This window comes from Tamandua tetradactyla, chromosome 9, assembly GCF_023851605.1.
Source record: "Tamandua tetradactyla isolate mTamTet1 chromosome 9, mTamTet1.pri, whole genome shotgun sequence".
Classification (NCBI taxonomy): Eukaryota; Metazoa; Chordata; class Mammalia; order Pilosa; family Myrmecophagidae; genus Tamandua; species Tamandua tetradactyla.
The window spans coordinates 109,481,194-109,506,979 of record NC_135335.1 but is presented as its reverse complement, the minus strand read 5'-3'; the positions used below and the strand labels follow the sequence as shown (position 1 = coordinate 109,506,979).

The 25,786-nt window shown below is 34.1% G+C and overlaps 1 protein-coding gene across 5 annotated transcripts in view; it reads right to left on the bottom strand.

Annotated features, from left to right (window-relative positions):
- KIF2A (kinesin family member 2A) overlaps positions 1-25,786 on the bottom strand; it is an 87,170-nt gene that overhangs the window by 28,451 nt on the left and 32,933 nt on the right. For 3 of the 5 annotated variants that reach the window (XM_077117261.1, XM_077117264.1, XM_077117263.1), the window contains exons 2-7: positions 13,444-13,538; positions 12,876-12,995; positions 10,812-10,866; positions 9,482-9,604; positions 8,908-9,008; positions 4,150-4,245 (exon numbers count right to left, since the gene is read on the bottom strand). In XM_077117261.1, coding sequence (XP_076973376.1) covers positions 4,150-4,245; positions 8,908-9,008; positions 9,482-9,604; positions 10,812-10,866; positions 12,876-12,995; positions 13,444-13,538 — 590 coding nt within the window. The remainder of the gene's footprint in view (positions 1-4,149; positions 4,246-8,907; positions 9,009-9,481; positions 9,605-10,811; positions 10,867-12,875; positions 12,996-13,443; positions 13,539-25,786) is intronic. The other 2 variants (XM_077117262.1, XM_077117265.1) reach the window with 1 other exon arrangement.

The following is a 25,786-nucleotide window of genomic DNA, read 5'->3' as shown; positions in this document are numbered from 1 at the left end:
CTATCATTTCTCAACAGGAAAGGAGTGAGGAGTGTGAGACAGTAAAACGCTCTTTGAATATAAGGTTTATGATTTACCACAGCTTTCAACAATGAGCATTTATTGTTAAAGCCAGGATAAAATTTATTTTAGAATGGCCAATCAACGAGAAGTAAAAGCTAAATGGAATGATGGTGGGATTTATATGGCAAAGTAGTAGCTTTGAACTGAGATAAAAGCGAGGGGACCTCGTCCCAATCAAGATGGCAGAATGAGATGCTTCAGGGTTCCATCCTGCCATAGAAACTCTGAACAGCCAAAAAAGAACTGGCAGAAGTATTTTTCCCAAGATCCAGAAAACAATTAAAGGGCTGCAGTAACAGCCCCGAATCAAGAAAAAGCCTGTTTAAAAGCAGTATGACTTCCTGGCACCTTGGCTGGCCCCTCTGCCATCCTTCACTGGTTCAATGCAGAGCTAGCCTACACTCTCAGCTTGCCAATAACTGGTCCTGGTTCTGGAGAGGGCAGGGTGAATAATTCTCGTGCACATACTGGGAGCATGTATGTCTAGCACAATCTATTTGATGTTGGCTTGAAGGACCCACCATCCCAGAACTTGCCCTGCTTGTAGAAGGCAGCTCCCCTAATGAATGCTATGGGAGAACAGTTAAGTTTGCTGTGGGGCAAAGGATTACTGGCTGTAAGACATTTAGTTCAGCAACTGGGACTGTGAGATTTTTCTATAAAAGAGAAGACATTTGGAACAATGTAAACAGGGGAATTTCTAGGCAGATGTAATATATTGATTTGATAGAGGTAAACACGCTCATGCCTAAAACACTACACATGTGCAATGAGGATTAGGGAGGCCCCTATGCTGTTGACTGGAGCGATTCAAAGTCAGTATATGGATAAGTCCTGAAGGAGAGGACTTGAACAGGTCTATCTGCAAAGACTCGGACAGGCGTTTTGTTTTGTTTTGTTTTTCCCTTCTTCTTTTCATTAGCTCCAGGCATTCAAGGAAAGCTCTGTCATAACACTAACTAGATACAAGCTTAATGAACAGAAGAAACCTTAGGTCTAAATTCCAGCAATGAAACATTATTAAATACCAAAATGTCCAGGTTTCAAAAAAGGTTACAAAACATACAAAGAAACAAGACACAATGGCTGAGGCAAAGGAAAAAATTAAAGCATTAAGCACCACAGGGGAGGGGGAATATCAGACAAGGACTTTCTAAAAATGGTCTAAATACACTCAAAGAGCTAAAGGAAAACATGGATAAAGAACTAAAGGAAAACGACAGACAAATATTAAGAGAATATGAATAGAGATGGAAATTATGAAAAGAAACCAGAGCTGAAGACCACAGTAACAGAAATTTAAAAATTCCCTAGACAGGTTTAGTAACAGATTGGAGCTAGTTGAAGAAAGATCAATGAACTTGAAGATAACACCACTGAAATCATCCAGTCTGAGGAGCAGAAAGGAGAAAGAATGAAGAAAAGTGGACAGAGACTGATGAACCTGTGGGACACTATCAATCATACCAATATATGCATTTGGGAGTCCCAGAAGAAGAAAGAGAGAAAGGGACAGAGAGAATATTTAAAGAAATAATGGCTGAAAATTTAACCAAAGACATGAATACAGACATCCAAGACATTCAATGGACAAACAAATAGACTCACACTCCAGCACAGAATAATCAAATTGTCAAATGCCAAAGACAGAGAATACTGAAGGCTCCATGAGAGAAGGAATACATCACATACAAGGGAGCCTCAATAAGATTAAATGCTGATTTCTCATCAAAACCTGTGAAGATAAGAAGGCAATAGGATGACTTATTTAAAATGCTGACTGCAAAAAAAACTGCCAATCAAAAATTCCATATCCAGCAAAACCATCTTTCAAAAATGAGGGAGATATTAAGATATTCCCAAATGTAACAAAAGCTGAGAGAGTTCATCACCACTAGACAAGCCCAAGAGATTAGCAAGAGAGAGTTCTGCAGGTGGGAAGGGAAGGACAGTAAATATCTGATCGAAGTAACGTGAAGAAATAAAGATGTACGGCGATGGCAATGGATGGGTAAATACAAATGCCAGTACTATTGTAATTTTGGTTTGTAATTCTACTTTTTATTTACAACAGGATCTAAATGAAAACTGTATTATAGTTTAATGATAAATCAGTGGGTTTGGATTAATAATGTATAAATACGTAATCTGTGACAAGAACTACATAAAGGTGGGGGGATGAAGGGGTATAATAATAGAAAACTAGTTTGTGTACAATACTTAAGTCAAGTTGGTATCAAAGCAAATTACAGATTTAGGATGTTAAATTTAAGCCCCATTGTGACTACAAAGAAAATATTGGAAAATATGCAAGCTCACAGAGGGAGATAGTAAGAGTATGGTTGGCCAGGGGTAGAGAGCACTGAGAAAGGGAAGTTAGTACAAAATGGGTGTAGAGTTCTTTTGGGGAGATTTTTTAATTGAATAGTCCTGTGTTTATTAAAAAGGGTGACTCATTAAAAGAAGGGTGGAGGGGTGCTTTCCCACATAGGAAATAGGTTTGATAGCCATGCAAAGATTTTTTTTCAAACATAAATGGAAGAAATAAAACAAGCCTTTCACAAATTCTTCTATAAAATATGAAGGAAGGCCTACTTCCTAACTTTTGATGAAACCAGTATAATTTTGATTTAAAAGCCCGACAAGGAATTATAAGAAAATTCCATACCAATCTTCCTCATAAAAATAGATCTAAAAATTTTCAACACAATTAAAAAATTTAAATCCAGTTATATGTAATAAAAACAATACATCATACCAATGGGATTTATTTTGCAGATGCAAGGGTAGTTTTTCTCTTAATTTTTTTTATTATATAATAAAACACATATAAAAAGCAAAGAAAGGAAAAAGCAGTAGTTTTCAAAACATTCTCCAACAAGTAGTTACAGGACAGATCCCAGAGTTCGTTATGGGCTACCACAACATCATCTCAGATTTTTCCTTCTAGCTGCTCCAGAACATTGGAGGCTAGAAGGAATAAATATTTTTTTATCATCACAAACAACATTTTTGTGAAAAATAACACATATACAAAAAAGCAATAAATTTCAAATCACAGCGCAACAATTAGTTGTAGAACAGATTTCAAAGTTTGGTATGGATTACAATTCCACAATTTTAGGTTTTTACTTCTAGCTGCTCTAAGACACCAGAGACTAAAAAAATATTAACATAATGACTCAGCAATCATATTTGTTTGTTAAATCCTATTTTCTCTGTATAACTCCACCATTACCTTTGATCATTCTCCCACTCTTTAGGGGTATTTGGCTATGCCCATTCTGACTTTGGAAGGAGCTGTCAATAATATAAGGAAGGGAGACGGATCTAGCTGATGTTCTGGAGAGGCTGGCCCCTTTAGGTTTCAGGACTTATCTTGTCCAGGGACTATTTGAGGAGATGGGTAAGTTTCAATAACGAAAGGTAAGGGTACTCCAACATTGTGAGATTTCTTTAACTTGATAACTGCACTTAAGTTGGGTACCTAAGTGAATATCCTTGTTCTTAGAAACATACATGGCAGTATTCAGTGTTGAAAGGGTATGATGTATACAACCTACACTCAAGAGCTCAAAAATGGATGGTTAAATAAACAGAGATGGATAATAAATAGAATGATACAACAAATACAGCAAAATATTAAAATTAGGGGATCTGAGTTTCTGGATGGGAAAGGACTAAGTTGGAATTCCCTGTATGAGGTTTGAATTTTTTTTTAACTGTCCTGTAAGTTTAAAAATACAATATTTCAAAATAAAAAGATAAAAAAAAAATAAGTGAGGATCAGACTAGAACTTTCCTAGCTACACCAAATAGTTATTCCTTAACTATTTGCTCTGCGCTTCCAAAGACTAGGAGGCTTGGCTTTGAAAAAAGCATTTCTGTGACAGCATGCCTGATAACATCAAATAACAGGAAATAAGCACAAAATGTGGATGATTTCTTGATTTTCTTCTTAAAACGTGGGGGATAAGCACCCATAAGGAGAGGAAATTACATAACTAAATATAATACGAATTTATTGGGAATCACATTTTTCTACGCATAAAAAATTTCAGAGCAATGGTCTACAAAGAAACTTACAGGATCTGCTGTTGTTAATGGTCTATAATCCAAACTTCCTCTAAAGTCTCGGATCATACACATAATTTCATAGTTTGGGTTTGTAGCATCAACATCCTATAAGAAAGAGAGAATTCATTATTCATTATAATAATGCTGTACTTGTTGCATTTATTTTAAGTTGTTTGAAAATTAAACTAATAGATTGTGTCATCTGTCATAGTCAAGCCCAAATTCGAACTGAAGAATGTACTATATTTTAATTGCAGAGTTCAAGTTTAATAATATGCTCAGGAATCACTTTCATATTAAGTAGACCATTCTGTTTATCTACATAGATTGTGAGCCAAATCAAAGACTCATTAAAGCCACCTTTGAACTACTTCAAAAATTCATCTGTTATACATATACCTTAATTATCCTAGAAAATGGAACAAGAGAAATTGTTCATCTTAACTACCAGGAAAAAACTCGAGCAAGTTGAACTTTTAGAAAAACTCATCTAATAAGACTTATCTTCCAATTTCTTAATCTACTGTTTCAGCAAAATAGAAAAATGGATCTTTTCTGTTCATTACCCATTCTTGTTGGCTGAGCATGTAAAAAGAACTTAAGGCATGATAAAACAGTCCCAAATTGATAGGACCTAGAACTTTAAAAAGATAAAAGCCAAGATAATTTTTTAAACTCTCTATTATTAAATGCTGACTGAAATTTAGTTTCTTGCTTCAAAACTGAGAAAATTCAGGTGAAGGTACAAATGGCAGTAGTCAAACAAGTAAAAAATTAATGAACCCATGAATAATAAATGAACATTCTAAGAACCAGATTTTTTCATACATCATATTCAGATTTGCTTTAAATGTAACTAAATTCTAAAACTGTTACTGAGACAATCTTTCGATTAATCTTCTAAAAGTAATACCAGCAATGTCAGAGGAGAAGCAGAATGTGAAATAAAAATTAAGAGTCACAAGATGTATAAGTATGTATAAAGTACCTACAGGAAACACCAGGTGGCATCTGTGCTAAGGATCAGTGGATATATGTCTTGTGTATTATTTATTTCAAAAACGAAAAACCTTGTGCCTGATGGATGCTCTTTTTGTCCAGGGTATGGGCAAATGAGTAAAAACAAATATATAAATAACAGGGGGAGACAGAGGGTAAAAATTGGATAGATTGAAATACTGTGGGAGAGGGAGAGGTAAAGGATATGGGATGTATGAGTTCTTGTTTTTTTTTTTATTTCCTTTTCTGGAGTGATGCAAATGTTCTAAAAATGATCATGCTGAAGAATACACAACTAGGTGATGATACTGTGAGCCACTGATTGTATAACATGGTTGGACTCTAGGTGTGTGGATACTTCTCAATAAAAATATAAAAAAAAAAATCCAACAAAATTCTAACGTGACAATCTGTCACAGGATAAAGGACCAGTATTCCATACAATTTCTACCACTATTAAAACAGTGTATTACCATCTGAAGGCAACAAGTGGGAGAGGCACCAAAGAGATCTGCTTTCCACACATAAACACTCTTACTATAGCCATCAACTCAAATGAAAATCTAAGAGAAAGGAAACTTTACCTGAATCTTAAAAATAGCAGGGATAATTACTAAGCTAGAGTATACTTAGTTAAGTCTTCACTGAGCATCTATTATGAATCACTGGGAAATGCAATGAGGACATTACAGTAAATGAGATTAAATATGTGCCTTCACAGAGCTAAGGGTCAAGAGTAGGAGAAGAAAAGTAAACACTTGAAGGTAAACATATTATGTTGTAAAAACACCTGGTTCAGGCCAAGAGCCAGGGAAGGAAATGATGTCTAAGCTAGAAAGGATATAGATTGGAGCAAAAAGGTATACAGAGCTGGGGGTGTTAATTGCAGGCAGGATTTGAAGGCACAACTGCAACATAAAATACAACTCATGAAATGGAGAGAAATAAGACTGGACAGCTAACATAGCTAGGTCACACGAGAACTTCTATGACATGCTAGGACTTAGAATTAAATTCTGAGAATGATACAGAACCATTAGATATTTTAAGCAGGAGAGTATGACCTGGTTATATTTCATTTCTAGTTTCAGAAAACAAAGTAACATTCACCTTTCAATATTTATTCAGTATCAAATTCTGAGGCACAGAATTTGCTAGATGCTCAGATGCAAAGAAAAAGGATAGCTGTAGCTCCATAATTATCTTCTATATACAGCAAAATAAGTCAGAAACATAATCATCTAATTATCTATTTAGAAGGTAAGACTAATAGCAAAGGAGCATTCTCGTCATTATATAACTGATAAATGATATCATAAAGTTAGTTTAAAGAAATTATCTTCATTTCATTGTGCCTCGTGAATATCTAAATACTAATACTTAGGTAAAAATGGCTATTATAGGGTGGGCCATGGTGGCTCAGCTGTCAGAGTTCTCACCTGCCATGCCACAGACCTGGGTTCAAATTTCCAGTGCCTGGCCATGCGAGGAAAAAAAAGGATATTATATAGAAATATGATTAATAGTCTGAAAATAAAGTATCATTTAATAGTCAGTTGAAGCAAGTTAAGTTTGCAAGTGTTTAAGTTTCTTGAAGCCTAGGACTTTTCCTGATTTACCTTTACCACAGAGTTAACACAGTGTACCACATGCAACAAATGTTGCTGAGGTCTCCTTAGTATAATGGGTCGAAGAAGATGGTGTCAGAAGCACTGATCCTATCTCAAGGACAGAATTCAAAAAGGGTCCCTAATGCGTCATTCAGTGGTTCTTGAATTTCTTTAAGTAATGTACTCCCTTGAGAATCAGCTGAAAGCAAAATCTTTTTCCCTAGAGAAGGTGGTAAATATAGGAACATAAAAATTTACACAAAATTAGAGGATTTACAGACTCCAGAAAAATAGTTTGCACATATTACATGAAAAAAGTCTTAGAAACAAGCTGTCTTTAAAATGTAATTTCTTAGAAAGCTATTAAATGTATGAATTTTTATATTTGAATTTTTGTATTAATTTGACTATACAGAGTTATTATGAAACTAACTCTGGTCAGAAGACAAAAACAAAGAGATGTACTGTCCTATCCACAATATTCTACATTAGTATTGCTAATTCCATGGAAAGCTAAAGAATGTTTTTCCACTTCAAAAAAGTTTTAAAAAATGATATGGAATTTAACCCTTTCATACTTATTAAGGAGCTAGGACAAAATCACATAGTAGGCTAGCCTATATTAAAATACATATATTAAGTGTGTTTATATTACTATTAAAGATAACCTTCATTATCAAACTTATGTTGTAGTTGGGTTATGTGTTGTTATTAAACAGAATTTTCAGCATTTAAAGTCAGAATCTAGCATCTCACATTTTAACACTGGCTCTCTGGTTTCAAAAGCTATCTACTAAATGAACAGTTTGTAAAGGAACAATGTTTGTAAAGGAATCCCAAAATCTTTAAGCCTGAAATCATGGGACAAAGGTGATATTAACAAATCTAATCACTGTACTCATCTGAGAGAGAACTACTGAGATACTAACAAATTACTAACTGAAAGCAGGGTTTTGTTTGTTTTTTTTTTTTTTTTTGGCATGGGCCCAAATTGAACCTGGGTCTCTGGCATGGCAGGTGAGAACTCTGCCACTAAGCCACTGTTGCCTGACCAACTGAAAGAGTTTTATATATAATTTTCATTTAAAATATAAAGAAATCCTTAACACTTATTGAGTGCTCTCTGTGCCAGGCACCATACTACCTACTCTTACACAGGTTATGGTTTATTCTAACCATTTTAATATATTCTTCTTTTCCTTAGTCCTCTTTTTTTACAAAGGGAAGCACAGTGCCTGGTCATGAAGGTACCAACGTACAGAGACTAAGAAGAACAAACAATACGCACAGAATAAATACTTTCATATTTATACTGGACAATTATTCTTTATAATTAGGATCTGATCCACCTGAAAATAGATGAGCCAAAGAATAGGTGGTATTAACTTTTCCTTCACAGAAAAGCTATTTTTGTAAAGATACTAAGATGAATTCAACAAAATTATACACAAAAAGCATTCATGTTTTATGGAGATTAATTGAAAACAGCTTTTCTAAAGTGATATAAGTAATGAAATATTCACCAATAAGGTAATCAATGGAGTAATTGGCAATTTCATGAATACGCAAATAACAATACTGAGTATGAATCAAAACACTAGGAAATTCCCCCTTTTACCAGAGCATGTTGAACTTAACCATGTAAAAAAACAACAATGAAAATGTATAATATAATCATGTACTTTGGCTGGCTGTATAGTTTTTCTTATATGGGCAGGCACCAGGAATTGAACCCAGGTCTCCGGCATGGGAGGCAAGAATTCTGTCACTGAGCTACCATCGCAGTACCCTGGATATTTTTATGACTGTGTTTTTAGAATTTTTGTTTTATCAAAAGACTACTATCCTTGAATGTTATAATATATATTAGAATGCTGTAACACAAGGGCTCAAAATGGAACAAACTTTGTAGCTAGCATATATCAATTAAAACATGAAAAGTACATAGAGAAAAATTCAGTTCTGATAACTTATTTTCATAGGAGTTTATATTATTCCCCAATATCTACTAAAGGAATTCGAATTTTAAAATGAATGTCTCAACTGTTTCCCCCCCCACACACACACACACAAACACACACACATAAATTAGTCACTTTTATTGACATAGTCTAATCTTTGGATGGTGCATATACAAAATATGTTTTATGTTACAAACCTGAGCTCTTTTTTCTCTAAGTTCTTGCTGTTGTAGTCTCCTTTTTTCTCGTTTTTCTTGTAATTTTTCTACTTCTTTCACACAATTAGATTTTCTACGTGCTAAAAAAAAAAAAACACCACCATGAGCTGCAACTGTCTAGTTTTCTTTTTTAAGAGTATCACACTGATACATAAAAATTTTATGTATGATTTCACCACACACACACACAAAAAAAGAAAAAAAAATGTATGCAGTGGCAAAGCATACCCATAGTGATGGGTGTTAAGTTTTACTAATGAGCTGCTTTAACAAAACAAGGAACAGGAAAATATACAAGTAAGAGTCATAAAAAAAAAAATGACTCAAACACATTGATACATGTCATCTCTTGGTTTAGAATCATAAGAACTGTCAAATTACCATCTGACCAGAATTTTAATTTACATGTACAAAAAACTTTTTTTCTCCAAAAAAATAAATGTAAAAATTCAATTAAGAGACTAAACTACTAAGAGAAAAATTCAATTTTCCACAATGATGACCAAGAGAAAATACATGTATGTCTAAAAATGACTGAATCCTTTATACATACAAGGGGGTCCAAATTCCTTTTTTGCAGCTTGAACTGGAGATATATCTGAAATACTACCATTCTGTTGTGCAGAAGAAGACTGTTCAGGAAGCTGACTAGGCCGCACACGTGCAGAACCAAGCACTGTAAACAAAACAAAATTTTAAAATCAGAGGAGAAAATTAGTAAAAGCAAATTGTGGCAAAATGAAGTGAAATATTTCAAAACAAGTGATACTTAAAAGCTGCAGTTAACAATTGCCAAGTTTTCTATTTGTATCAATATGAATAGAAAGTATGTAATAATTCTGCTAAAAAACCTGACATAAGCCAAAGGAGGATTTCAAGACAAGATATGCATAGTTAGGTTCCACACTAATGCAGTATCAATTAAAAAACTCAATCTGAATAATTTATATAAAAACCAAAATCAAGCTTGATATTTAATAATCATTTAAAAAATAAGCATGTATAAAATAAGAATTTTCAATCCATACTCATTTTTAAAAATCCCCACAATTCACAAGTACAGAAAAGTAAAAACTTAAAAGTTTTTCAACCCTTTCTGTATTCTAAATTCCACTCTTTGCTCCTCAAATGTGCAAATCTTCAGCAAAGAATTTCCCAGTGTGCATGTTTTAGAAGTGGAAAAAAGACTATAAACTTAAATACAAACATCATATTTTAAAAAGAAATGTAAATTTTCACAAGGCTCAAAGAATGGCTTTTAAGTAAAAGATTTTCTCATTTCTCCAATCTCTCTTCTAATACCTACACCTCTCCCTGCCCCCACCATCCACACATTCAGAGACACACCATGATGAGAAATGATAGCTATAAACTGCTGAACAGTAGAAAAAGGAATTATGTTTTACATCTCTGGTTGAAAACATTTGGAAAAACTACGGTTAACTGCAATTTATACAGGTTCAGTTTTCTTTAGCTGACTCCAAAGTTATCTATGACCCTTTCTGGAAGCCTGTTAGCTAGAAAGTCATGTTTAACATCAAGATGATTAAATTTACCTTTGGGAAATCAATTAACTAACCACTTCCCCACTCTTTTTTCCCTCATAATACTCTCCTTCAATCCACAAAATTATTGGCTACGTGAGATGAATGAAAATGTGCATATTTAATAGAATTTCACATTCATCGCACACACCTTTTAAATTATTTTACAAAATATTACTGACATTATTGTACTAGGAAATCAAGATACCAATCTTAAAATTAGCCAAGTAAAATTTAAAGGAATAAAAAAGTCAAGGGTAATATTTATTTTTTATTTAACTTGCCACAGCCATACTAAGAAGTCAATAGGCAAAATTAATAGATTAATTTTTACTTTACCTCTATTATCTCTTGGAGGAGGGTCATTCTTAATAGAAGCCACAGTCCGTCGATTCTATAAAAGAGAAACATTTTCATTATATTTTCTTTCCTCGCTATTCATATATGTCATAGTATCAATTTCCTTTAATTAAACAAAAATAAGCACATGACAAATGCTGGGATCTGTTCTACAACTACTTATTAAAGAGTGCTTTGAAAATTATTGCTTTTTTCTTTTTTTGCTTTGTATATATGTTATATAATACAATTAAAAATTTTGTATAAGTTACATAATAGATTTAAAAAAGGGAATTTGGGGGTTCTAACAATTATAATTGAATTAAACAAACACAATCCTTGAAAAAAGTAAGCAGATATACACTAATATAAAACCAAGTAGAGGAGAACTATAATCTTCTAATGAGTTACTACTAATGTAAAGGATATTCAAATTCCTTTATATAAGAGAGATTATTTTTCACTCTCCCACCACCAGGAAAAAAAAAAATTCAGGAATTAAATATCAGCCAGGTATTGCTGGAAACATTATGCGTTTTAATTCATTTAATCTTCACAATGACCCCATTTGGTCGTTTTTACTGTAAATCCTGTTTCATAAATGAGGAAACTGAAGCAAAGCAAGTTTAAGTAACTTCCCCAAGATAAGGCATTCTCACTACAATGTATGCTTTAACTACCATGCTGTTCTGCCAAAAGCATGTAAAATATTTCATCTTTGGATATTAGAGGAGTAATTAATAAAAATGTTAGTTTTAAGCATTTAACTGTGGTTAAACTGAAATATCAAAATACTATGAAATGCTCATTATCAGTTATCCTAAAAAGGTTACAGTAAAGTTTCAAAGACTAGGGTACTGCATAGATTAGGGCAACACATTTTTGGTCCTATTATTTATTTACCAAGGCTTCATTTCTTTTCACCTGAAAAAAAGACACCATCTGAAGTAATTAGTAGTTCCCCACTATAACTGTATATTCAAATCAGATGAGTACTATTAAAAGAACATTGATACTAGAGCCTCCATTTAGATAAAATAAAACTGAATCTCCTAGGGTGTGGGGTCTAGGAATGAGCATTAAAAATTTTCCAGGTGATTCTAATGCACAGCAAAGGTTGCTAATGATATGTTAAGAAGGATAAACTATGAAGCTCCTCCAAGGTTTTGAAGACAAATATAAAAACAGTCCATTAATAAGTGGTAATTACTGACCTTTAAGAAGTGAGTCTCAAAATGCTTAATTATATAAATTGAAAATTTGCTTTAGGTTCACAGGCACTGTTTAACAAAGCAGAATGTTTTGCTAATATATGTTAAGCTTCTAACATAGTATAACTGGACGCTTATGTATGTGTCCTCCCTGAAAGAGTAAATTCCTAAAGGCTGAAATCCATGCCATATTCATCTTTGTATTTTTCTGTGTCTGGCAAGTATACCTAATACAATGGGGAAAAATAAATGCTGGCTGAACTGAACACAACTGTAGTACAAACAACTTTGGAGGGACTACGTGTTTCCAAAAGAATTGTATTTTTGTGAAAAGTTTCAATTTTGAAAGGAAGAAAATTACATTTAGTAAGGACAAAAAAGTTTGAGAAGACAGTACCAGCTTCAAAGTTTATCTTCACAGGTAAGTTGACTACATTTTATCACTTTCTGTCCTTCTTTAACAACACAGAGAACAGAATTACAATTTCATAAGGCTATCAAGAATGGGTATTTATTACGCACATCAAACGACTATTCTGCTTTATCAAAGTCATATGTGTACATTCAAACACTGAAAAGCTAATGATTTTGACCCATATCTTCTGAGAAACTATCAGAATATTTCCAATTAAGCAGGGAATTTGGAGGTTCTAACAATTACCATAATTGTGAATTAAACAAACACAATCCTTGAATATATGTGCATACAAATACGGATTGCAGAAAGAACTAGTCTTTTTTTAAAAAAGCAAACTAATTGATATTTAAAACATATTCTTTATAGCCTACCTACCAATTCCAGACCTGCAATAACACATACACACATATTATACTCTGAATTTTCATCACTAACCTTTACAATTTTGTTTACTTTGGCTGAGGATGTTGGAGGTGGAGGTGTTTCTGGACTGGGTTCAATTTCTTCATCAGGTACAAGGTCGGGGTTAAGTGAAAAGATGCTCTCCAGGTCAATCTTTTTAAAATACACACAAACATTTTGAAATGATAATTAACCTTTTATTTTTCAAATAAATGTACAGAGTAAATAACTCTGCCTTGCAAACTATATTATCTGGAATTAAAATCTACATATATTTAAAGAATCTCTCTTAAGATAACATTTTGGAGCCTTGATTATATGAACTACTAACGACACAGTGATCAATAGGCCTACATAATTAACTATTTTAGCAACTTACAAATTTTGTGAGCTCAGTTAAAAGAATAGTATATTTTCACCTAATAATTAATGATAGAAGTGACAAGATATGTAGAAATAATCTCCTTTTCTTTGCATGAAAATTTTTATCAATTGAAACAATTTTTCAGGGACTAATAGTATTATATATATTTTTCTTTTTTGTTTCATATTCAGAATTTCAATTGCAGGACTAGGAATAAAATTTAACCAGCGATCATACCTCTTTGCCTTTTGTATCTCCATTTTCTATCCATTCAACAGTTACACTTTCATTATCTTCATTTAAAGATGTTACCATTGCTTGATGTATTCGGCCTAAGTGGGAATAAAACATAAATGAATTATGGCATTTCTCAACAATGTCAAAGGCAATTTTGTATCTTTGTCCATGGGTTCATAAAACCCATTAGCTATTTGTCAAGACCATAAATTCAAGAAATTGAATGAGACTGAAAGCTTTTTTTTAGCTATAAGATAAATGGTTACACAGCCCCTGCTTAAATACCTTCAGCGGACATGGACTTGTTTTATTTCACTTAGTATTTTACGCTGTTAAACAGTTCTAATCATTACAAAGTTCCCTATTATTAGTCATTTCCATACAGCAGAAAAATTCATTTTGCAATTTTTACTACAATCCTGATATGAAACTTTCTACTTAAAAATCACCACAGCATACTTTTCAAATAAATTTACACAAAGTAAACTGAAAAAATTATTTTTAAATTACTGAGAAAAGGAATCTGATTCCAAAAACGTTGGGAAATGCTAACCTAAAATATCCTTTTTTCTACATATTGCCTATCTAAATCCATTCAATTCCTTATTTTTTCTGACTACTCCAGCAACTACTATCTATAGAGGACATTATACATAATGTATTTTCACCTGTCAACTCCCTCTTTATATACTGTAAATGTTTCCTGTTAATACTGTAGGATCCAAATACTTATTTTAATTATTACATAATGTATTCTATTACATTTGTAATAATGTGTATAATACCTAAAAACGTCACTTAGCTTGCATGCAACTTTTTACTATTATACATAGTGGAATGATAAGTGTTTGTCAGGTATTTCTGGAGGACAAATTTATAGAAGCCACAATTGTGGCTTTAGTACCACAGAGCCCAAAGTAGCCAGAGACCTTTGGAGACCAAGAAGGAAAATGCCCGCGATGGAGGGGGCGGGGGCGGGGGAGGAGGCAAGGAGGGGGTGGGAGGGTGCGTCAACAAACAAGAAGCCTGGAGAGAAAGCTAGCAGCCACCACGTTTGCCATGTGCTTTTCCAGTTGAGAGAGAAACCCTGAATGTCAGGGGACTTCTTGGACCAAGGTATCTTTCCCTGGTTGCCTTTGATTGGACATATCCATAGCTTTGCTTTAACATGGACATTTTTACAGCCTTAGAACTATAAATTTACAACTTAATAAATCCCCCTTTTTAAAAGCCGTTCCATTTCTGGTATATCAGATTCTAGCAGTGTGCAAACTAGAACGTGGATTAAGAACATTACTTTAAAATTTGTTTCTTTTACACAACACTCTTCTGAAATTCATCTATGTAAACCATAGTTCACTCATTTTCACTACTATATAGCATTTCATTACATGAATGTGTCAAAATTTGCTTATCCTACTGGTGATGCATATTTGAATTGTTTTAGGTTTTTGCCATCAGGAACAATGGTGAAATGGAATATATATATATATATATATACTTATATATAGTGTACTGGTAAAAACATGCAAGAAATTCTCTGGGGATATATACTTACAGGATAGTAGATGGCTGTACCTATAATCCTACTAGGAATTGCTTCAACTTCACAAAATACTTATTTGTCATATTTAACGATACACTGTAGTTTTAATTTCTCTGACTTAATGAGGTGGTGTCTATTTTCATGTTTGCTAGCTATTCTGGTTTCTCTTCTGGAAATGTTTTTTGAGTGTCTGTCTTTTTTCTTACTGTTTCTCTACAGAAATTCCCTACATATTCTTGATATTAATTTTTTGCTATATGTGTTATAAATATTTCTCAGGTTGTGGTTTGTCTTTTAACTTTCTTTAGGCGTTTTTTCTTTTCATGAATTTATGTTCTTAATTTTAACACAGACAAATGTTTTTCTATTACAGCCTTTTGTGTTATAAAATTCTTCCTGGGATTGAGGCATTAAGACAGTATATTTTATAAAAAGTTTCCATTTGGCATTTTTGACTTTTATATAGGATAACATAATTTCCATTTTTTCCATCTGGAAAATAAATTTTTCAAGTATAGTACCCGAAAAGCTCTTCCTTCCCCTACTATCTCTGTCATATTTTGTATTTCTGAACCAAAATTACAGACTTCATTATTATTATAACTCTGCAGTCAAAGTCTTGCTATCTGTTAGAATAAGCCTTCCTGCCTTATGTCCCTTAAGCTTAGTTTATTTGATTTTTTGTCTTTTGCATGTCTGTATAAACTCAATAGTTTCTCTAGTTCCAAAAATTGAACAATAACAAAATACTATCCATTAGGATTCTGATTAGAATTTGAATATTTTGTTCTTGATTTTTATATCCTATACAAGAGTGATATGGGCTAGCAGTTTTCCTTTCTCATATCAACCTTACTAGATTTTGGTACCATTTTAGCTAGTCTCCTAAAATGAGCTGTGGCAAAGTTCCTTGTTTCTATATTATGGGATAGCTAGAACGAGATTAGAATTATTTGTGCCATGAATGTTTGGTAAGCATAGTTAAAACATCTTGGCTTGAGGTTTTATTGTAAGAAGATTCAATTTCCTTAATCATATAGAATTATTATAGTTTTCTATGCTTAGCTGTTGTTCTAGTTTGCTAGTTGCCAGAATGCAACACACCAGAGACAGTTTGGCTTTTAATAAAAGGGGATTTATTTTGTTAATTCTTCAGAGGACAGCTAACTTTCATCTGAGGTTCTTTCTTATGTGGAAAGCCTCAGGATAATCTCTGCTGGCCTTGTATCCAGGCCTCTGGGTCCCAACAACTTTCCCCGGGGTGATTCCTTTCTGCATCTCCAAAACGCCTGGGCTGAACTGCGAGGGCTGAGACGAGTAATGCCAAGTTGCTTGGGCTGTGCTACATTATGCTCTCTCATTTAAGCACCAGCCAATTAAGTCAAATGTCATTCATGGCAGCAGGCGTGCCTCCTAGCAGACTGCAGATGTAATTGGCAACAGACGAGGTTCACGTACCATTGGCTCATGTCCACAGCAACAGAACTAGGCACATTCACCTGGCCAAGTTGATAACTGAATCTAACTACCACAGCTGTTTTGATAATTTCATTTTATTTTAGGAATTTGTTTTATATAAATTTTTGCATTTTTGGCATAGTTGTTCAGAATATCCAATTATTATCTGTTTAATACCTGTGGCATCTGAAATGACATTTACCTTTGAAATCATAATTTCCTGGTAACTTTTTACTTCAGCAATCTCACTTGAGATTATCAAGTTTGTGCTTTTTAACTTTCCTAAGGTTTTGTTGAGACTTCTAATGTTATTAACACTTAATTATTGTTTTTATTATTATTTCCTTCCTGCAACTTACTCTGCTCTGCTTCCACTCCCCACCTCAATTCTTAAGAAGAATGCTTTAGCTCACTATCTTCAACCTTTATCTAACAAGCAATTATGGTTACACATCTCCCTCCAGGGCCCACTTTAGAAGCATCCAAAACATTTTTGTATGCGGTACTTTTGTTATTGTTCGGCTCCAATTATTTTCTAGTTTTCCTCACAATTTCTGCTTGGGATATTTCTGGATATTGTGTCAATGACATCTACAGGTGAGACATCTGAACAATCAGAACAAAACCACAAATAAGTAGTAAGACTTTCCCAGTGTGCAGTGACTGAATATCACCCCTGTATTTCTATTTTAACTGCATTGTGGTAAAAATATCTATTCCAACTGCTAGTAATACTATGAAGTGTGTTAAAATTTGCTTACATGATCAATTTTTATAAATGTTCCATGTGTGTTTGAAAAGAAGTTGTTGGATGCAGTGTTCAATGTTTATAAAACTAAGCTTTTTAATTGAGCTGTTTAAATCCTTTATTGATTTTGTCTGCTTGTTGTATCAACTACTGAGCAATGTATTTTAACAGTTTCCTTATAATTATGGATGTCTGGTAGTAATATAGCTATACTAGCTCTTATTATTATTGGCTAGTTAAGTCTTTCGCGTCTTTTTATTTTAGATTTCTCTTATAAACAGCATATAGCTGTATTAGTAAATGTTCTTTGTCTTACCTGGCAAGTTAAGCCCATTTTATACACTGCTTATAATTAATCTTTAATTGCGGTAAAATATACATAACATAAAAATTGTTTTAATCATTTTAAGTATCAATTCTATGACATTGAATATACTGACAATATTGTGTAATGTTCACTAATATCTATTACCAGACTTTCATCATTCCAAACCAAAACTCATTTTCATAAAGCAATAATTCTCCATTTTCTTCTCACCCCATCCCTGGGAACCACTATTCTGCTATCTCTACAAATGTGCTTATTCTAGGTATTTCATATAAAAGAAATCACACAAAGTTTGCATTTTTGTGTCTAGTTTATTTCATGCAACATTATGTCCTTGAGGTTCACCCGTGTAGTATGTGTTAGCTTGAAAATGTTGTGTACCTCAGAAAAGTCATGCCATTTAATACTGATTCAATATTGTAGAATGGAAACTCTTTTGATTAGATTATCTCCGCGCAGACTTAGTGCTCCCATTTGTAGGTGGGACCTTTTGATAAGAAGATGTGGCATGCACAACTGTGGGTGTGACCTCTTGGTTAGGTAGAGATGTGACTCTGTTCATTCAAGGTGGGTTCTGATTGGATTACTAGAGTCCTTTAAAAGAGGAAATATTTTGGAGAAATTTCACAGCAAATGCAAACTCTTGGAGAACAGTTACTTCAGAGATGACAGAGACACAGATGTTTGGAGGTGCTCTGGAGTGCCCACAGAGAGAGATGCCTAGACACAGGTACAGCCCAGTAGACTTTGCCTGTGCCTTCCCATAAGATGCTAAGCAAGTCAGAACTCAGTCTTGTGTCTCAGAGGAACTGGGTGAAGGTCAACACTTAGAGAGCAAACTCCTGGCATCAGAAGCTCGAAGCAACAAATTGGGAACAAGGACTAGCAAATGCCAGCCATGTGCCTTCCCAGCTGACAGAGGTTCTGGACAGCATCAACCTTTCTTGAGTGAAGGTAACCTCTTGTTGGTCCCTTAATTTGGACATTTTTCACGGACTGAGAACTACAAACTTAATAAATTCCCTTTTCAAAAGCTGTTGCATTTCTGATATACTGTATTTCGGCAGCATTAGCAAACCAAACTGGTAGGATGCACCAGTATTCCATTTATATTTACGGCTGAATAATAGTCGATTGCATGGATATACACTACATTTTGTTTATCCATTAATCTGTTGATGGATACTTGGGTTGCTTCTACCTTCTGATTACTGTGAACGATGCAGTGATGAACACTGATGTACAAACATCTGAAGCCCTGCATTCAATTCTTTTGAGTATACACCTAGGAATAGAACTGTTACATCATATGGTAATTCCATGTTCAACATTCTGAGGAACTTCCAAACTGTTTTCTTCAGTGGCTGCACCATAATATATTCCCATCAATGTATGAAGGGTTCCTATTTTTCCACATTCTTGTCAATAATTGTTATTTTCAGTTTTTAAAATAACAGCAATCCTTACTGGGTGTGAAATAATATCTCATGGTTTCATCTGCATCTTTAAAGTGTAATAATGTTGAGCAACTTTTCATATACTTATCAGCCATTTGAATATCTTTTTTGGAGAAAGGTCTATTCAATTAGGACTTAAAACTATCTTCTTGTTTTGTGCTTTCTAGTCAATCTAGCTTTTCAATGTGTCTTTTATTTTTTTTCACGCGTTTGAACTATTTTTGCCTATTCTATTACTTTTTAATAATTTTGAAATTGTGAAATATATATACAAAAAAGCAATAAATTTCCCAGTACATTTTAACAATTAGTTATACAACAGATTCTGAAGTTTGATATGGGTTACAGTTCCACGATATTTAGTTTTTCTTCTAGCTGCTCTAAGACACTGCAGACCAAAAGAATATCAATATAATGATTCAGCAGTCATACTCATTTGTTAAATCCTATCTTCTCTGTTATACTCCTCCTTCTCTTTAAATAACATATATACATAAAAGCAATAAATTTCAAAATACATCACAACAATTAGATGTGGACCAGATTTCAGAATTTGGTATGGGTTAGAATTCCACAATTTTAGGTTTTTGTTTCTAGCTGCTCTACATTACTGGAGGCTATAAAAGACATATCAGTATAATGTTTCTGAGCTCAAACTCATTTGTTAAACCCGACTGTCTCTTTATAACAGCACCATCACCTTTGATCTTGCTCCTAAGGGGTATTTGGGCTATAACAATTCCAACTTTTGCATGTTGGAAGGGGCTGTCGATAATATGGACTAGGGGGATGGAACTAGTTGATGTTCTGGAAAGGCTGACCCCTCTGCATTTCAGGGCTTAACTAGTCCAGGAACCCATCTGGAGGTTGTAGGTTTTGGAAAGTTACCCTAGTGCACGGAACTTTTGTAGAATCTTATATAATTTTTGGTTGGGGTTTGGCCAGTTATGATAGATAGCAATATTACCTGGAGCTTGTGTAAGACTGACCTCCAGAGTAGCCTCTAAACTCTATTTGAACTCTCCCAGCCACTGAAACTTTATTAGTTACACTTCTTTTCCCTCTTTTGGTCAGGATGGAATTGTTGATCCCATGGTGCCAGGGCTGGACTCATTCCTGAGAGTCATTTCCCACGTCGCCAGGGAGACTTTGATCTCTGGATGTCATGTCCCACGTAGGGACAAGGGCAATGTTTCACTCGCAGAGCTGGGCTTAGGGAGAGAAAAGCCATATCTGAGCAACAAAAGAGGTCCTCCAGAGGTGACTCTTAGGCATATCTATACATAGGCTAAGTTTCTCTGCTATACATAAGCTTCATAAAAGCCTCAAGATCAAGGACTTGGCCTGTTGATCTGGGTGTCCCTACTGTTTGGACAGTATCTGGGGTTTCCCCAGTGGTAAAGTTAAACAGTCCCGTAATTATTTTTCCCATCCCTCCAGGGACTCTGCTAAAACTTTTTGATTATCTGCTTAATATACTCTAGGATGTATCCAGGCATTACAACAAGCTACGCAGGACTAAAAGCTCTCATTCTTCTTCTGGGGTCCCTGCGTTTGGATTATTTAAATGATCTATCTAGACAGGCTGAGTTAGATTATGTGCTACAGAAAATTTAGGTTCTGGACACAAAACTTTCTTCTCCTTTGGTCTCAAAGAGTAGGTGAAGTTCTAAAATACAGGCAATGTCTTTCTTAAAACTGTATTCTGAATTACCTTAATCCAAACTTGATCGGCTTCATTCTTACCTCTAAGTACCAGTTTAAACATATATAAAACAGCTTCTCAAAATCCAGGAATAACAATAAACACTCTGGACTAAATGTGACTGCTATATGAGCTTACTATCTAGGCCTCAGTTTTCTCATAAGTATTTTAAGGAGATCATACAACATTTGCTCTTTTGTTTCTGGCTTATTTTTCCCTCACCAAATGTCCCACAGGTTCACTGACATCATTGCATGCCTCACAAATTCGTTCCTTTATGTAGTAGCACCATATTCAATCATATGTTTACACCATTTTATTTACTGAACTTTATTTACATATTATTTACTGAATTTTATTGAATGCTTTATCAGTATCAATAGAGATGATCATATGATTTTTTTCCTTTCAATTTGTTACTGTGGTATATCACATTAATTGATTTTCTTGTGTTAAACCATCCTTGCATTCCTGGTATAAACCTATTTGGTCATGGTGTATGATTCTTTTAATGGGCCACTGGATTCGATTTACTAATATTTTGTAGAGAACTTTTACCTTTATGTTCACTAGGGAGACAGCTCTGTAGTTTTTCTTTCTTGTAGCATCTTTACCTGGTTTTGGTATTAAAGTGATGTTGGTATCATAAAATGAATTAGGTAGTATTTCTTTTTCCTTAATTTTTTGGAAAAATTCAGCAGGATTGATGTTAGTCCTTTTTGGAATGTTTGAAAAATTCCCCTCTGAGGCCATCTGGCTCTGGGCTTTTCTTTGTAGGAAGACTTTTGATGACTGTTTGTACCTCCATCCTTGTGACTGGTTTGTTGAGATCTACCTTTTCTTCCTTTTTCATTTTTTCTTTATTTTTTTGCATTATCGAACCAAAACAACATACGAACATGAACATTCTTAACATACAAACATTTCATGTATGGTGTGCAATCAATGGCTCATTATATCCTCACATGGTAGTATATTCATCACAATAATTTTTTAGAACATTTGCATCACCCCAGAAAAAGAAATAAAAAAAAAGAAAAAACTCACATATACCATATCCCTTACCCTCCCCCTCTCATTGTTACTATTTCTTCTTGAGTCAGTGTAGCTTATTTGCCTGTTTCCAGGCACTCATCCATTTTATCTAAGTTGTCTACTTTGTTGGTACATAGTTGTTCATAGTATTCTTTTACGATTTTTCTTTTTAATTAACCAGGATCTGTGGTAATGACCCCCCCTCCCTCATTTCTGATTTGTTTATTAGCATCCTCTCTTTTCTTTGTCAGCCTTGCTAGTGGTCCACTGACTTTACTGATTTTCTCTAAGAACAATCTTTTGGTTTCATTGATTCTTTCTACTGTTCTTTTGTTCTCCTATTCATTTAACTCTGCTTTAATCTTTCTCTTCTTCTATTTGCTTTGGGTTTAGTTTGCTGTTCTTTCTCAAGATCCTCCAGGTGAGCAGTTAACTCTTCCAATTTTTGCTCTTTCTTCTTTTTTAATATATACATTTAGGGCAATAAATTTCCCTCTCAGCACAGACTTTGCCACATTCCATAAGTTCTGATACGTTGTATTCTCATTTTCATTTGTCTTCAGATAGCTACTGAGTTCTCTAGCGATTTCTTATTTGACCCACTCATTGTTTAAGACTATGTATTTTTTTTTCAATATTTTTCAAAATTTTATTTCCTAGGAATATAGAAAATAATGTACTGACTCAAAAGAGTCAGAGAACCCGAATAGATCAATATCTGTAGAAAGTGAATGCTAAAAGTAATCAAATGCTTACCTTGGTGCAAAAAAGACCCTTAGTCCAGACAGTTTTATGGGAAAGTTCTACTAAACCTCAAATTCCTTCTTTTTTTTTTTATTAATTAACAGAAAAAAAGAAATTAACCCAACATTTAGAAATCATACCATTCTACATATGCAATCAGTAATTCTTAACATCATCACATAGATGCATGATCATCGTTTCTTAGTACATTTGCATCAGTTTAGAAGAACTAGCAACACAACCGAAAAAGATATAGAATGTTAATATAGAGAAAAAAATAAAAGTAATAATAGTAAAAACAAAACAAAACAAAACAAAACAAAAACCTATAGCTCGGATACAGCTTCATTCAGTGTTTTAACATGATTACTTTACAATTAGGTATGATAGTGCTGTCCATTTTTGAGTTTTTGTATCTAGTCCTGTTGCACAGTCTGTATCCCTTCAGCTCCAATTACCCATTATCTTACCCTGTTTCTAACTCCTGCTGGACTCTGTTACCAATGACATATTCCAAGTTTATTCTCGAATGTCGATTCACATCATTGGGACCATACAGTACTTGTCTTTTAGTTTTTGGCTAGACTCACTCAGCATAATGTTCTCTAGGTCCATCCATGTTATTATATGCTTCATAAGTTTATTCTGTCTTAAAGCTGCATAATATTCCATCGTATGTATATACCACAGTTTGTTTAGCCACTCGTCTGTTGATGGACATTTTGGCTGTTTCCATCTCTTTGCAATTGTAAATAACGCTGCTATAAACATTGGTGTGTAAATGTCCGTTTGAGTTTTTGCCCTTAATTCCTTTGAGTAGATTCCCAGCAATGGTATTGCTGGGTCGTATGGCAATTCTATATTCAGCTTTTTGAGGAACCGCCAAACTGCCTTCCACAGTGGTTGCACCATTTGACATTCCCACCAACAGTGGATAAGTGTGCCTCTTTCTCCGCATCCTCTCCAGCACTTGTCATTTTCTGTTTTGTTGATAATGGCCATTCTGGTGGGTGTGAGATGATATCTCATTGTGGTTTTGATTTGCATTTCTCTAATGGCCAGGGACATTGAGCATCTCTTCATGTGCCTCTTGGCCATCCGTATTTCTTCTTCTGGTAGGTGTCTGTTTAAGTCTTTTTCCCATTTTGTAATTGGGTTGGCTGTCTTTTTGTTGTTGAGTTGAATAATCTCTTTATAAATTCTGGATACTAGACCTTTATCTGATATGTCGTTTCCAAATATTGTCTCCCATTGTGTAGGTTGTCTTTCTACTTTCTTGATGAAGTTCTCTGACGCACAAAAGTGTTTAATTTTGAGGAGCTCCCATTTATTTATTTCCTTCTTCAGTGCTCTTGCTTTAGGTTTAAGGTCCATAAAACCGCCTCCAGTTGTAAGATTCATAAGATATCTCCCAACATTTTCCTCTAACTGTTTTATGGTCTTAGACCTAATGTTTAGATCTTTGATCCATTTTGAGTTAACTTTTGTATAGGGTGTGAGATACAGGTCCTCTTTCATTCTTTTGCATATGGATATCCAGTTCTCTAGGCACCATTTATTGAAGAGACTGTTCTGTCCCAGGTGAGTTGGCTTGACTGCCTTATCAAAGATCAAATGTCCATAGATGAGAGGGTCTATATCTGAGCACTCTATTCAATTCCATTGGTCAATATATCTATCTTTATGCCAATACCATGCTGTTTTGACCACTGTGGCTTCATAATATGCCTTAAAGTCAGGCAGCGCGAGACCTCCAGCTTCGTTTTTTTTCCTCAAGATGTTTTTAGCAATTCGGGGCACCCTGCCCTTCCAGATAAATTTGCTTATTGGTTTTTCTATTTCTGAAAAATAAGTTGTTGGGATTTTGATTGGTATTGCATTGAATCTGTAAATCAATTTAGGTAGGATTGACATCTTAACTATATTTAGTCCTCCAATCCATGAACACGGTATACCCTTCCATCTATTTAGGTCTTCTGTGATTTCTTTTAGCAGTTTTTTGTAGTTTTCTTTATATATGTTTTTTGTCTCTTCAGTTAAATTTATTCCTAGGTATTTCATTCTTTTAGTTGCAATTGTAAATGGAATTCTTTTCTCAATTTCCCCCTCATATTGTTCATTGCTAGTGTATAGAAATGCTACAGATTTTTGAATGTTGATTTTGTAACCTGCTACTTTGCTGTACTCATTTATTAGCTGTAGTAGTTTTGTTGTGGATTTTTCCGGGTTTTCGACGTATAGTATCATATCATCTGCAAACAGTGATAGTTCTACTTCTTCCTTTCCAATTTTGATGCCTTGTATTTCTTTTTCTTGTCTAATTGCTCTGGCTAGAACCTCCAACACAATGTTGAATAATAGTGGTGATAGTGAACATCCTTGTCTTGTTCCTGATCTTAGGGGGAAAGTTTTCAATTTTTCCCCATTGAGGATGATATTAGCTGTGGGTTTTTCCTATATTCCCTCTATCATTTTAAGGAAGTTCCCTTGTATTCCTATAAGACTATGTATTTTAATCTCCATTTATCTGTGTAAGTTTTTGTTCTTTGGTGGTTATTGATTTTCAGCTTTACTACATTGTGATCAGAGAAAGCACTTTGAATAATTTCAATATTTATAAATTTATAAAACCCCATTATGTCCCAGCAAATGGTCTATCCTGGAGAAGTTCCACAAGCACTACAGAAGAATGTATAACTTGGTGTTTTGGGGTGTAATGATCTATATGTGTCTGTCAGGTCCAATTCATTTATCAAATTGTTTAATTCTCTATTTCTTGTTGATCCTCATCTGGTTGTTCTGTCTATAGAGGAGAGGGGTTATTGAAGTCTCCTACTATTATTGTTGAAATGTCTATCGCTCCCTTCAGTTTTGCCAATGTCTGTCTCGTACTTTGGAGCTCCTTGATTGGGAGCATGAATGTTTATAATTGTTATTTCTTTATGGCTAATTGTCCCTTTTACTAATATATAGTGTCCTTCTTTGTCTCTTATGATGTCTTTACATTTAAAGTCTGTTTTGTCTGATATTAGTATAGCTATTTCTGCTTTCTTTGGTTACAGCTTGTGTGGAACATCTTTTTCCATCCTTTCACTTTAAATCTCTTTGTTTCCTTGTGTCTAAAATGAGGCTCTTGTAAGCAGCATATTGCTGGATTATATTTCTTAGTCCATTTTGCCCATCTGTATCATTTTTTTTTTTCTGTATGCTGTATGGCAGGGTCACATTTCATTATTTTTCCATGTGAGTATCCCATTACTACAGTACCATTTGCTGAATTTTTGCTTGTTCGTTTGTTTTTACCTGTTGCTTTTTGGGAAGT